The 15,000-nt window shown below is 39.7% G+C and overlaps 2 protein-coding genes across 2 annotated transcripts; both read left to right on the forward strand.

Moving 5' to 3' along the window:
* Nucleotides 1-3,154: 3,154 nt before the first annotated feature.
* Nucleotides 3,155-4,665, forward strand: LOC138041693 (putative bifunctional amine oxidase DDB_G0291301). Its single transcript, XM_068887437.1, has one exon. It carries the CDS (start codon nucleotides 3,155-3,157, stop codon nucleotides 4,553-4,555), a length of 1,401 nt encoding a protein of 466 aa, XP_068743538.1. The 3' UTR covers nucleotides 4,556-4,665.
* Nucleotides 4,666-7,918: 3,253 nt separating this feature from the next.
* Nucleotides 7,919-14,628, forward strand: LOC138039854 (putative L-amino-acid oxidase YobN). The gene is made up of 4 exons (XM_068885684.1): nucleotides 7,919-8,411; nucleotides 10,704-10,868; nucleotides 11,742-11,828; nucleotides 13,388-14,628. The coding sequence occupies exons 1-4, from the start codon at nucleotides 7,919-7,921 to the stop codon at nucleotides 14,611-14,613; spliced, it is 1,971 nt and encodes a 656-aa protein (XP_068741785.1). The 3' UTR covers nucleotides 14,614-14,628.
* The last annotated feature ends 372 nt before the right edge of the window (nucleotides 14,629-15,000 follow it).

The following is a 15,000-nucleotide window of genomic DNA, read 5'->3' on the forward strand; positions in this document are numbered from 1 at the left end:
TCTCTTAGTAGAAATAGTCAGTACCTTGCACTTTGTTGATTCTAAGTCTCTATTCAGGCATGCATGCACTTGCCACATCAGCATCTCCTGCTGAGCCTAACTCACAGAACAAGGTGAAATCGTCTTCATAGAAGAATAGATCGATCTCACATTAATCCCCAAAGTCACCAATAAAGACCGAGAAGAGCGGGAGACCAAGCACAGAGCCTTGGGAAGACTGAGGCGTTGATTTGTACGTTGGCCGATGACAGTTGATATCCGTCAGACAGGTAACTTGTTATCCATGTCAAGAAGTTGCCAATAACTCCTTCCCCGCGTTTAGCTCAGTTAGAGCGGGGACCATGGTGCCAAACCTTGTCAAATGATATGCTCCTTTGATGTCAAGTGCAATAAGGCGAATGTCGCGTCCTCTGTCCAATGCATTTGACCACCGCTGGGAAAGTGCTAACAGTGAGGACGTCTCCAGTGCTATGATGGGACCGGAATTATAAACCAAATTGCCTGTCAGATAGGAGATTGTTTTGTAATAAGTAAGTAACTTTATGGCACACTTTTGTTGATTGATCATGAAAAACACTCCATCAAAGACAATTCTTGGTCCAATTCTTGATCCAATCAAAGGAAGATGTAACCGTAGGAATAGTCCCTATTTTTTAAGCACTCTTCATTTTGTCAATTTGTCGAAATGCTTGATCAGCCAAAAGCTGTATTCTCTGTATTTGCTTTTGGGGAGCTTAAGTTTTTCACTGTATTACTATGCAACAACAAAAAACAGCACAAAAAAAATCATCTTTACATTACAAAGAGGAGCGCTATCGCGCTCACATTTACAAAGGGTCACCTCCGTTGCCATTACTAGTACTTGTTCCGCGCTTTCTATCTTTTTAAAAATTTTATTCGTTTCATATAGTTATTCAATTTTCCCTACATCCGTCTTTTGGGGTCGTATACATTTATGAATGGAAGTATAGGGTTATTTCATTCTTTTTGGGTAGAATTTTAAGGGTTCGACATAAATTATATAGTTGAGTTCCTTGTTTGTCCTTGATTTAGTTCAGTTAGCGTTATCACGAGCTCTTGGTCCAAAACTTATTACGCTTAGTTTTATTTTTACTAACATAACGTTTTAGAAGGAGTCCTTGCACTCGAAATATTATCTTATTTTGGATTCCAAAATTAGAATGGTTGTACAATTTAGGTTATAACCAAGGAAACCGAGTTCCGGCTTAGCATGTTGTAATTAAGATCAGTTTCATTTAACAGAAAACAACACCTCTGAAACTTATAAAATTCAATTCTTTTTATCCCAAAGTAACGACTTCCTTAAAAGGTGTATTCAGCTGCGAAACTGGAACAAAGAGACGGCCTATCCTAATGAAATTTTGTTTTATGCTCCTGCAGACTCACACCTTAAAGCCGAATTTCGCACGATGATTAGTTCTACGTGCCTCATTTAAAACCTACGTCCGCTGGCATACTTTGACACCTATTTGCTTCCTTGTTACCAACTCAACTATCTTTAGCTTAAGTTACTCTTCCTTTTGGCCTAAAGCTGAAATCCAATTCGATAGGATCTTAGTAAAGCTAGGTTACTTTCAAACTAGCGTTTTGGTTTGCTCTATCGGATTTCACTGACAGCCTTTCAGATATCTTTGGTCGGTCAAAATTTTGCACGAACAAAGAAACCCAATCTAATTTTCATATTCTTTTTGTTTTCCGACTCATGGCAAGTCGAAGACACCTCGTTTCTCATAACAACAATGGTTATCTTTAAGAAGAATAAATTAACTTCAGGCTGCAATATAAGTAGAGCTGTTCGGTAAGAAGGAAAAGAGACGGAACTTGTACTCAGAAGAGCAGTCAGTGAATAATGCAAGTTGGACATTAATCTCTGGCGACTTCTTCGGAAAAATCTATCCCGTAACAAAGAGATCTTGAGTGAATGAATCGCATCTCCTGGATTCGTAAGTACTTATAAAAGAATGGAAAAAAATCAGTTTTCAAACATGACTCTATTGATTGAAAAACTGGAACCTTCGTACCAACTTCATTTGAACGAGTCAAAATACAATTTACAATTATTCCACGAGCGCGCGTTGGATATGAGGTCGTGGTTAATAGCCAATGAGGAGTGTAGCGCCGAGTTGCTTTAACCAGTTTCATATCCAATAAGCTCGAATGGAATAATTGTTTTGTTAAATTTTCATTAAATTGTGAACTGTTTTATTACAGAACGACAGGATGTTGTCTCAGCTTTTAAAAAACGACCAACGCAATCAGTTTCCATATAAGGTCATTACGGTATATTTAATAATTTTACATGGAAGAAAAACAACTCGTTTTTTGGAGTATAATGATAGTGACATTAAAAAGCTGGTCGCAAACGCTGTTCCGGAAAGTACAAGAAAGTCATGCTGTCAACGTCTTTGAAGGGGTTGTTGCGTGATAACTGTCCTGTGAGTTTGCACCACGTGACATAAAGTGGCCAATAAAATCGCGCGAAAATTAATGGGTGGGTTATAAGAGCTGCTTAGAAACCGGAGATAAGCGCCCGCCTGATGAGCCTTCTGGCTCGTAAGCAGAGACTTTTTTTTTATAAGAGCTGCTAACCGAGAATATCATTCGATGGATTTTTTCCTTTCTTTTCATTGGTCGAGAGCCCACCACGTGACCTGCAAATAACTGTGTACAAATAAGTGTTTTGCTGCAAATAATATTTCGCTCATGTGTAATTGAAACCACGCTCTTGTGTGAAAATGGCAATTCGCTTTCCTGAGCTTTCAGAAAAAGATTTAATTGTTGGGAATTGTGAAAAATAAAGTTAACTCAGTCGAGTCATCGAATGATAAAGCAATTATTGAACTCGGTTATCACAAAATATCGTGATTTGTCAGTGTCTCGCAGATCAATTATTTGCCTCAGCCTTCGGCTTGATCCTGAATTGAAGGAACCCTTAGGGTCCAAAATAAAGAGATCTTGTTATTGTAAAACATGTTTCTGAGAATGATAGTCATAGTGTTCTTCGCTTAAGTCTTTAAATCTAAGTCAAAAGGTGTCTGTCTCTTTAGCACAAAGATTTTCTCTACTGCTTTGAAAGGAAGAAAAGAGGGAGGATCGCAAAGTTTCGTGGGATAGAAAAAAATATTTGAATAGGATGGCCGCAAAACTCTCTGATGTTGTTTATGACGTAATCGTGGTTGGTGGTGGTCCAATGGGATTATCTGCAGCGTACCAGTGCACCGCGAAGGAAAACAAAACGGTAATTGTTATCGAAAAGTACACATTTGGCAATGCGTATGGATCAAGTCCCGGCTTTGGTCGCCAGTTTCGAACCTGCTACTCGGAACGTAATTTGTGCGAACTGGCCATTGAAACAAGTCCACTCTGGGACGAACTCATGGAAGAATTGAATGACAAGTCTCTTCTCAGAAGAACAGGTGTACTGTGGCTTGGTGATGGTACGGTCGAAACCGGTGAGGGCAATATTGACAAAGCTGTTGAAAACCTAAGGGACTTACAACAGAAGTACACCTTACTCGAAGGTAAAGAGGACATTTTGAAGGACGAACGGTTCTCTTTTGTTTCCCAAGCAGTCAACGACATAGATAAACCGAAAGCTTTATATCTTGATGATGGGGGGACAATAAATGTTCCTGCCCTCATCAGGTCCCTAGTGAAGAAGTTGAAAGAAAAGGAAACTGGCCTCCTTGAAAAGGCAAACGTGGAGTGCATTGATTACAGTTCGCAAGACGTGTTAAAATTATCAGTTGTGTCCGATCAGAAGCAACAACTCATTTACGGCAAGAAAGTAATCATGACCCCTGGAGCCGATGTCAACTGTCTCTTGTCGACCCTCCAACCGGCCTTCACCAAAAGAATCAACCTTCTCATCTATCTTTGGGGTTCAACGTACTTTAAGAGCAAGAAAACAGTAGACCAAATGCCTGGAACACAGTCAGATTCTTGTGAATGGCCTGTCTGGATCTTCTTCGGCCAGCCCGACGATAGCAGGAATGAAAAGGCTCAAAACTTAAACGTCTTCTATGGTTTTCCAAACGAAAAGATGAAATCATGTTACGCGAGAGTTGCACCAGCTTTCACATCTAGCCAGATTTTCGACTTCGAACTTTACGCTCCGTCGATTGAAAATAGACCTCTGGATTTAAATGCTTTACACTTCACCAGTGCCTTTGTGGAAAAATCAATGCCCAGTCTGAGCCCCACTCTTTTAGAAGATGAATTTGCAACATGTCTCTCTGGCTTCGCTGTGTTGGTGTCTGGTAGCAAAACGGAAGACGATCAGAGTGCTGGCTTCGTTTTGGATTTTCTTCCAGGAGAGGGAATTAACAACCGCTTGGTCCTTTACACGGGTGGATGGGGTATGAAGTTTGTTCCCGTCATTGGAATGATTCTGGCGGACCTGACCATCAGAGGCCGTACAGATTACAGCAAGCTCATAGAACCAATGAACATCAACCGAGGCATTCTGGTGGAAGATAAAGATATCTCACAGACGAAATCGGGCCAGAAACAAGTTGGGCTCACAATTTCATAACGAGCGGCAAAATTCAACAAGATCTGATTTTGTACCATTAACAAGAAAATAAGTCTTAAATAAACGAATCATATGAAGTAAACCGTTGAAGAAATCATTGTATTACTCATGTAATCTAAGCATATTACTCTTTCATTCGATCTTTATATTAATTATATAATTACCCAAAAACAAATCAATTTCATCAAATCTGAATCAAAGTTTTCAAATTATGGTAAAGCCCGGATAAAATACAAAGGGGTGATAAATTGGAAAATATTGGTGTTATATGAAGTTTAGTCAGACTAGTGGCATTGTTTTCAAAATCAATTGTTTCATGGATTAAAAGTTTATGGAATTAGACGTTTTATCTTGATGCGAGGTAGTTAGTAGATTCACCAGTTAGTCTACAACATAGCTTAAATGCATTGTTTCATTTCTTTGATCTTAAAAGTACGTGTAAAACTTTCTTTCTCAGGCATTTTGCAACGAAAGAAGGACGGGCGGCCTCTCCCAAGTGTGTTGCTTTTTTACCAAGTTTAAAACAATGATTAGCATGACACGTGCTTTGCCCAGGATAGACTGCGAGTGCTACAGTCTCAGCTTATTTGCAGAAAAATAACCTCTACCGGAGTTGAAAGTATATATATGTTATTTACCGGACGGGAAGTCTGTATGGGAAAAAACTGTGCCCGAGGTTTTGAGTATTTAAAACCAAGGGCACAGTTTTTTCCCATACGGACCGACCTAGACTGGTAAAAGAAATATTAAACACTTAATGACAGGAAAACAGTTTATTTTTTTTCCTGAGAATCTCAATGTTTCCTTGAGGTGCAGCCGAGGGAAACATTGAGATTGCACTGTTGCCCGCTCAGAGACTTTTGGCGGGAAACAGTTTTATTGTTGGATGTCATGTGACCTCGAAGTAACCAATGAGAGCGCGCGCTGCGGGGGAAAAAGGTTCAACTATATAACAAATATATATATTTTATCTGGAAGAGCATGAGCATCTTTTCATTTATTTATTTATTTCAACTGTCACCTTTCGAACGTTACCCGCTAAATAGCCTAGCTAATCGAGGCGGGTAGGAAACGTAAAAGGTTACAATAATAGGGTTGAGATAACAATAAAGAGAACAAATACACGAACATTCAGACATCATTGTAAGGTTACTTCAACCCAAAGTGAGGAGCTTACAGGAACACGTCCACTCGCTTACAGCGCACGCCCTGAAATACCCGGCGGTCTTTTCTTCGGCTGGAATGGGTAAGACTGATTTGTCGCGAATGGCGTGGATAAAATTCCGGAACGTGGTCCGTATTGTAGAAATGAGCATGTGATTAGCCTATCAAATTCAAGTATTAAAGATTCCGGCCAGCTGAGATGCTTCAGAAAAAAATAGTTACTTAATCGGAGAAGTTTCACCATCTTTTTATTGAGCTTTCATTTGGCTCAACTTAACAGTGATAGGTATTTTGACCTCTATCTAAATTTGTCAATACGTTTCAAATCAAAATGAGTACATTTTTAATTGCTGCCGCGGCGAGTGGGCCTGAAGCAAACGAACGAGGCAACTCTCTAATCGGGAGAAGGACATATTTTTCTTCGAAACGCAAGGGATTGTGGTCAAAGGCGCAAGGAATGTGGTTATGCACGAATGAAGGAATTAAGATGCGTGGTATGATCTTGTTACACAAGAGATTAGAACCTGGTATGTTTTTCATTTCGCTTCTCGTATCCTCAAGCTACAGATAGTTTACACTGTCACGCAAAAAAAAAAATAAAATAAAAATAAAAAATTCGAAATCGTGCGATGAAAAATATACTTGTAGACGATTTCTTATACAAGGACACAACTAGCTGAACAAAGAGGAAGCGCCAGATCTTAAGACATCTAAGCAGCAAATATTTTGTAGATTTGAAACAAAATAATACTGCAAGACAGATTTACCAACATTTCGTCAGGCACGGTCTGACGTCTTCAGGGCGGTAAATTATTTTCCGTTACATTTTTTGAACTTCAAACATAAGCCATGAAAAAACTAGGTATAAGATTACACATAAATGTGTATATATAGATAGATATATGTATAGGGTTACAGATAAATATTCAGTTTACAGTTCTTCTCTTTTCTTTATACCCTTGGGTTCACGTGTTTGGCCCCTTTCGATAAGAAACGCTTCTCGGGCTTTGCATATGGAGTTGCGAAGTTCCATAAAGGCCAAGAACTTGGAAAGTTGTAGGAAACAAATCTAACCACCTCTCCAATTCTCAGGTCTGTGCGATACATCCTTTCTGAGTTATTTGTCGAAGCGTTTCAAGATCACGGTCCACCAATATGGCGGCCGGTAATCAACGAAAACATCTGGAGTTCACTTTGGGATGAAAGCGCTTACTTCTCGCTCATGAGATAAAAAATACATGTGTATTAACACATCTCCTAATGAAGAGGCTCGAAACTGCTGAGATTCATAGGGATAGACTTTTTTTTTTTCAACCAAATAGCTTTTTATGATGGTCACGCAAAGTGACAACTCTAAAATTTAAATGCTGTATTTTCGAAACGAAAGACATCGCGGAACTGGAAACTTGAAAATCGATTTATTTCTAGATCATCTTCAACCTTTCTTTGATAAAAATTCAGAAGGCTTTGTGATTTTGATTTTAGAATTTGATGACGTCCCTGTGAAAACCATCTACTGTTTTCTTTCTTCTCTCGAGTAGGGTCCACTGAGAAGGAGGACCAGTTGGGGGTCCAGTTTGGGGTTTCACGTTTTGTACCGTCCCTTCTCAAGATCTATTAAAATCTCCCTTCAATTCCACGCATGAACCGTCGTTTAATTACCGAAAGCATAATTGAACATCTCCCTTCACCTCGGCAGCATTTCTACCATTTAGGTAAACTAGTAATTAGCTTTAAAATTGGTTCTTTTGCAAATGATGGTTAACAGTAATAGAATGTTTTCCCCTACGAAATCAGTGTTTTATAACCGAAAAAAAAAAAAAACGTTTGCATGATAACAGAGCTCGGCCGCCGTTCCTTTGTTTAGGGACGCCAAAATAGCCTCCGTGACGTTCACTAATTGGCCAAAAAAGCAAGCCCCGTTTTTTCATCCAATAACAAGGAGCAAAATCTAAACCAGTGACACCTTACACGCGCGTACGTTTTCCCGCGCTTTGAGCAAATACATGCAATTAAAGTGAATTCTAGCTAGTTCTGATTGGTAAATACCGTTGATTGCACCTGTTGTGAATGGAAAGAGTAATTACCTTGGCATTGTCACGGTTTTCTCGACACTCACTTGAAAATTTCTCTAGCAAACCATCAACGAAGTTATATGTTTTTTATTTCATGCGACACAATTTGCTTAACAGCTTCAACATGGAGACGATTGCAATGGCAGGTGATTTGAGAAGGCGACGGCTGGGAAGGCTTCCCGTGAAGAACGAACCGAATTGGATAACTGGGGATCTTAAGATCCCCCGCGGAATAGAGCCGAGGGCCCTTCGCGGGGAAGAATCCCAAGCTTTCACCTTATCAGCGACTCGAGAGTCAAAAGTTGGGAAGGTTGGTGAGGAAGGTCCTATCCAACAAAGCGATCTTCTTAAGCCATTAACCAGTGATATAACTAAGAACGGCCTCAATTATGCGTACCAGAAATGGTGCGAGAAGATGACAACACCGGAGAAATTTTCAAAAACGAAAAAAGGAAAGAAAGTGATTGTCGTCGGAGCTGGTATGGCGGGACTTGTGGCAGCTTATGAGTTGGAACAAGTTGGACACAATGTCACAGTGCTGGAAAGCCAAGACCGAGTAGGTGGCAGAGTTCATACACTGCGAGGAAATTGCTTTGATGGGAAACTCCAAGGGGAGGGTAAGTGATAATAGTAATGGAACGATTTGACTCACGTGACCAGCGGGTATGCTAATTTCTATCCCTGGAGGATTAGTTTTGGTATGGCATGGCTGCCGCTTCTTTATTTTGCCACACCAACATGGCCGTCATGACGTCATATGAAAATGCTCTTTAAGAGTAGCGTCTCCACGAAGTGTCCATAAAATCGCGGTCTAATTAAGATTTGGAAATGATGCTTTTTTAGAAGGGAGGAAAACCGGAGTATTCGGAGAAAAACCTTTCGGAGCAGAGTAGAAAACCAACAACGAATTCAACTCACATATGACGTCAAGGCCGAAAATTGAACTTGGGAAACATATATTATCATGTTTTTTTTTTCCCGTACACCCTACCTACTGGGTAGATTTATCACTCTTTCCAAGTCTCTTTTGCTATTAAAAACAAAGGTGACGACAATTCATAGAACGACAATCGATGGGAAAAAAAGACAAAAGCAAAGAAATGTCTAATTTTTTATCGGCGCCATACCCTTTTCCTAAAATTAACTCAACTGGTCCAGTGGCGTTAACGTAGGGTCTCTCTAAGTACGCTTAATTGTCCGTTTTTGGTTCGATTTGCATTGACTGAAAGCAACCTCGTTTCCTGGGTCTTTTATTCCCCGCTTCCTCTGGGATGTTGAGTTAAACGACACTGGGAACGAGGTCAGTGTACTGATATCGGTACATGGCCAGGTTTGGACTTAGGCAGCGTTTACACGAACGCGGTTTCATATCGACACGGTATCATGACTTCAAAACCACGTAAAAAAAGTGGTTTGGAAGTAGTTACAAGGAATCGTCTACGTTTCTGCCAGAAAATCAAAGTTGTGGTGGTAAAAGCGAGCGCTGCACTACGAGCTAAATTCACCATTTTGAATCGAACAATGCAAATTTCGACTGTAATATATTAAAACTGGACTATGAAAATTAAAACTGGACTGTGACCCTCCTGGGCCATCATAGTATTCAAATCGAATGCGGTTTCGCCGTTTACAAGACAGATGAAACCGTATAGTTTTGAGAACGCTCCACTTTTGGTATCGTTAATAAATCGAGCCCGTTTCGCCAACGGTCTCGATCGGTGTCGTGTAAACAGAAGGCGTAATCGCATCGAAAACCATGCGGTTACAAATGAAACCGCGTTTGTGTAAACGCTGCCTTATATTGGTATATATTATTATTTGATTTTAAAATGAATTATCTGTTACGCGCGCTGTGATTGGTTTTTTTTATGATCTCTTAGAGGCAGATAACGTCATCATTTAAATTTTTCCCTCTGTTCTTCTTAAACCGCGGAACGTTATGAATGTTGGCGAGCGAAGACGTGGGAAAAAACTCCCCTGAGATTGAGGATGAATTCGAAGAGCAAGCAGAAAAAAAAACGCCTTTCTTTGTTGAAAAGGATCTGGAAAAAGTTCTCGAGCAGACTCGGTCGAACGTCATTAAACAAAACACAAAATATTGTTTCTTTATTCTATAAAACAAACAGATTCCATGTTTACTTACCGAGAGTCTGTCCAGTAAAATTTTACAGAAGAGGTCAAAGTGATGTAAGGAAATCCGTGACACTCTCGGCAATCGCCTCGTGCGCCACTCTTTTGTTCTTAAAACATTTTGACGTCATCTGTGATCTATTACTGAATAGATGCACAGCAACATGGAACATGGAATCTATTTCTTACATATATACAATATTTATTTGTTTATTTTGCTCTTTGATTTTTCTTTTTCTTTCGCCATACTTGAGTTTCACCTGGTTTTCCACGGATGAGATGATGTATCTACAAACTTCAATAGCGAATCCTGATCTAGAGTAAAGGGAGGGGCCCTTGCGGCCTCGTCTTTGCTTATAGAGCCAAAGTGTAGCATTACAGCGTGCCGCTGCCTTGCGGGCCTCGCCTTTGGTCCAAAAATACGGAGGGACCCCGGGCCCTCTAGGCCCTTTCCATGCATCCGTCATTGACCTTCCATGTTGTTTTTTGAGTTTTGCGTTTTTGCACAGGCTCGAAATCTTGATGCCGCAATTCCGCCATTTGCGCACAGTCCCATAGTCAAACCAGAGTTGACTGAGCGCCGTTTGTTAAACACTAGGAACTAGTGGGAAAAGTTTTCTTCACCGTTAAAACCCAGAGGGTATGAAATATTTCCGGTGAGTTGTATGTTAAATAAACAGGTTCTCAAAAAATCAAGAAGATTGCTGATCACTCCTTAGTGAAATTCATCCATAGCAAATTTTGACAATTTTTCTTCTTTTTTTACTGTGCGATTATAGCTGGGGCAATGAGACTCCCGTGTTGTCCCAAAAATGCAAACAAGACCCACTTTCTCACAGATTTTTATGCTTCACATTTTGGCTTACGTCTGGCTGAATTTGCCAACTCCTGCAGTGAAGCCTATCTCAAGTTTTATAACATGAAAGAGGCTGTTCGAATAAAGGGTAAGCAAAATAATGATGACTCGGAAATGCACGCAAACGTTTATCACGTGTTTCACTGAACAAACAACAGGAACATGGGGTACTCAGCAAAATACTCCAAGGGATTGTACTATATACATATTACAAAGCTTGATAATATAATTAACTAGAATAGTAATCAAAATTTAACAAAGTGCGGTGGAGATGTCTGCAAATTGAAGAAGTCTCTGAGATGACTACAGTACGGAAGAAAGTAAACAAGTTTCACTGAAAATGTAAAAAACACACTAAAATGTGCTACAAAGGGCAGATAAAATCGACAAGTCTTCGTAAATCTCATTGCAAGAACTCCACACCTGCTCGCAGGCTATACTCGAACGCTTTCACATGTCAGAACTTGAAGTTGAGGCAATACTTTTGCGTGAAAACGAGGTAAATTTGCTTAGCAGAAAAACTAATAAAATGACCGCTGTCTTAAAAAAATTCTGCTAGCTTTCATTGCCAGATAGCCCAATTCACACAGGACACCCCCAAAAAAATAGGATTTGCCGTCTCCTTAAGTCGACTGCAATCAGCAGCTATTTTGAAACAAATTGAGTTTACCTATTAAACAACGATAACAAACAAACTTCCTTTGAGTATCAAGGTTATTTAGCCCAGCCGAAGTGCTTCATTATTTGAGGTGAATTGTAAACGAAAGAAATCAAGGGGCTTTTTACACGAGAAAACTAACCCCAAGACAGTTTCTAACCAAGGCGATTCTACATCTCGTATCTCATAACTTCTTATCAAGTTTACAGGAAGAGACACTAATTTGCGATAATTTGGAGAAGTCTGTTTTAGTGGCCATTAAGCCACAACAATTTTTTTCTTTCTTTCTTTTTCTTACTTCAGATTGGAAAAACAAAACCTTTGACGAACTCTGGCCTGGATGGAATGATACGCTCAAAAAGAATGGAGTCACTGATATCGACAATATTGGTAAATCTTGAGTGAATCAGTCTAACAGTCTATATATCCGATGTATGTCCTGTTCTTGAATGTTAAATAACGCCGGGGAAACCGGTGGCTAACCAGCATCTTCACTGATTGCTCTGTTGCCAGCAGGGTTGTCGTGATGGTAGTTTTTTTGTTGCTTTTTGCACCAGCATTATTGCAGAGGCTTTAATTTCTCTTGGGATTTTGTTTGCGCTTTCTGTAAGGCTACCACCATTTACAAAGGTCCTTTTGTTAATCCTTAATGTCGGTGCCGGGCAAATATGGCTTACTTTGGAATAGAGTTAGCTATTTCTTTTCTTTTCTTCTTTTTTTCTTCATTTTTTTATTTCACGCATTGTTTACTTAAGGAGCATTTTTTTGTTACTTAGATTTTTATCAAATTTTATTTGTACATATTACGTAATACGATTATGTAACCATACTGCGTTTTCATACACTTTTTTATACACTTTTTTTCTTACACCTTTTGTCTTATAATTTTGTATAAATAACGCAGGGTCAATGTTAGCTTTTACCAGGTAATTTTTAATGTGTACCGAAGAAGCCCGAAGGGCGACACGTCTGCACAGTATTAAAACAAGACCATGTGAGAAGTTCGTTGGAAACTCAATTTTTTCATTCGATCCCTCCCTCTCTCTCTCTCTCTCTCTCTCTCTCTCTCTCTGTAGTGTATGTTACAGTGAATGGAAATGTACCTCGTTATTTAAGCGATCTTTTCTCGAATGTCTGTGAGAACAACCCTTACGGAATATAATGTTGTACTGGACCACGTTCCAAAAACAGAATATTATAAAGGGTCTTTCTTATACAGAGGAGGAATACTGTGGAATTCATTACCAAATGACATAAAAGCGTCCGAATCTAAAGCTATCTTTAAAAGAAAACTGGCTAGTAGGCAGGCAAACTGTTGACTACATTTTTACTATATTTTATTATTTGTACATATTTTTAGTGTAGTTGCATTGTACAGTATTTACTTCTGTTTCTATACGGCTTTCATGTAAAGAAGTTATGTAACTTATGAAATTACCGTATTCAAATAAAAGTGAATCAATCAATCAATCAATCAATCAATCCATCAATCAATCAATCTCTCTCTTTATATATATAATGGTATGTAATGACGTGATAAATGTTTAATTAAATTGACCATCAGCCAAAGACTTCTTAATGGTTTTATCAGGGCATTGAATAGATACGTAGACTTGACCTAGGTCAAGAACATTTATTTACGTCACTCCAAAATGGCGGCCATTTTAGTATTCATTTGTTTGCTTGCAAATTAGCCTTTTTGCCTCGTTCTTAAACTTTAATTTCAAAAGAATATTTAACCTTAGACGAGGCAACAAGGGCTGAGTTGCAAGCAAACAAAAGATTACTAAAATGGTGGCTATTTTGGAATAAGGTGTATATCGTCTTTATCTTAAAATACACAGAGTATATATTTGACTTGAATGCTACGTTTTTCCTGGCTTTCCTTATAAAAAATAAATGAATTTTACGTATTTTATTTAGGCGATGTTTTGTGCTCTATCCTGTAGACGCCTACTATGACCGGACGACACAGGTGGTTACGGACCAGCTGCGTACTTTCCTACATGAATATGGTGGGCATCACCAAGCGAGGGCTTGGGATGATTGGATTGACATATGGAGTCAATTCTCTCTTGACAACTTCCTACAGAGTACCTCCGAAGTAATCATGTTAAAAGTGGAGGAAACAGTCACACTGAAAAAAATCTCAATCCCCTTTGAGATTCTGAAAACACAGCTTGAAGATCTCAAGAAATACCTTCCTTGGCCTCGTTCAGCCGTCACCGCTTACAGCGTCTTTTCCTACACCGAGCAGCTCGATCAAAGCCTTGTCCAGTACCTCAGAAATCAGCTGGGCCAGTGGCGGTCTGATAACATGCACCGAATTGAATGTGGTATGTATCAGTTGCCAGAGGCCTTTACGAAACAAAACACTCAAGGCTGGAACACAGAGGTTTTCCTAAAGGAAAAAATCAATTTAAAGCACACAGTAAAAGAGATTAAGTATACATTTCATGATGATGAACCTTCCAAAAACCGCGTAGAAGTAAAGGCTTACGACGAAAATAGAGAGCTGCGTTCATTTGAGGGAGACGCTGTTATTGTCACAGTTCCAATCAACATTCTCCGACAAATCACATTCTCTTCCACTGTTGAAGACACATCTCCTCCAATTGAATTTTACAAGGCTATCGAAGACGTCTTCACTGGTCCAGCAACCAAACTTTTTGTGCAGACAAGGACTAGATTCTGGGAGAACGATGGAATAAAAGGAGGGTTTTCAAAAACAAACCTTCCAGTTGGTCAGATTCATTACCAAGACAACTATGATGAAGACCCTTTTGGAGAAAAGGGAATGCTGCTGATTTACACGTGGAAGACAGAAGCTTTACTCTTTGGCTGTCTTGAACCGGACGCTGCTCTACAGGAGGCGAAAGAACAGATTGCCACCATCCACCCAGAGATCGAAGAGCAGTTTGATGGGGGAGCAGTTTTTGCATGGTACGACAACCCATCCTCTCAGGGGGCCTACACCCTTCTAAAGCCTAACCAGTTTCAGAACGTCCGGTGGTTACTGTATCCAATGTACAACATATTCTTTGCCGGAGAAGGTCTCTCCTTTGCTTCAGGATGGATTCAGGGTGCCCTGGAGTCTGGTCTGAGAGCAGCTTACCAGTTCTACATTCGCAACGAAAGGGATTGGAGCTACGAAGAGTTACGTCCTTCTGTGTAAGCTCCAGCACCTTGACTACTAGTTCTGTTTACATTTTGCGTTTAAAAAAGCGAAATACTAAGAACTTTAGCTGTGACGCATTGTCACGCAAGCAAAGTCTTACGATATTCGCTCAGCTGAAGTAATTGGGACTCGCTGTTGGGATAAACTTGATGCAAGACGGCTCTGTGCCAAGTCAAAACTAAAGAACGTATACAAAATACTAAACGACCACGCCCCTCCAGGCCTTAGAAACTCTTTCATTACATGGGATAGTGATCAGCGACCCGTTTCTCGAATGTCACGTAGACTTTTTGGGCCCAAAAAGCAATTTGAAAAACTACGATCCACTTATCCTGAAAAGATGATCTGTTAAGATGTTATCGTTATCAGAGAAAACAAAACTAT

This window comes from Montipora capricornis, chromosome 3 (assembly GCF_036669925.1).
Source record: "Montipora capricornis isolate CH-2021 chromosome 3, ASM3666992v2, whole genome shotgun sequence".
Taxonomy (NCBI): domain Eukaryota; kingdom Metazoa; phylum Cnidaria; class Anthozoa; order Scleractinia; family Acroporidae; genus Montipora; species Montipora capricornis.

Coding starts and splice junctions, on each gene's coding strand:
- LOC138041693 (XM_068887437.1), top strand. CDS start 3,155: ATGGCCGCAAAACTCTCTGATGTTGTTTATGACGTAATCGTGGTTGGT.
- LOC138039854 (XM_068885684.1), top strand. CDS start 7,919: ATGGAGACGATTGCAATGGCAGGTGATTTGAGAAGGCGACGGCTGGGA. Junction 8,412..10,703: donor TGGGAAACTCCAAGGGGAGG/GTAAGTGATAAT, acceptor GTGCGATTATAG/CTGGGGCAATGAGACTCCCG. Junction 10,869..11,741: donor AGAGGCTGTTCGAATAAAGG/GTAAGCAAAATA, acceptor TTCTTACTTCAG/ATTGGAAAAACAAAACCTTT.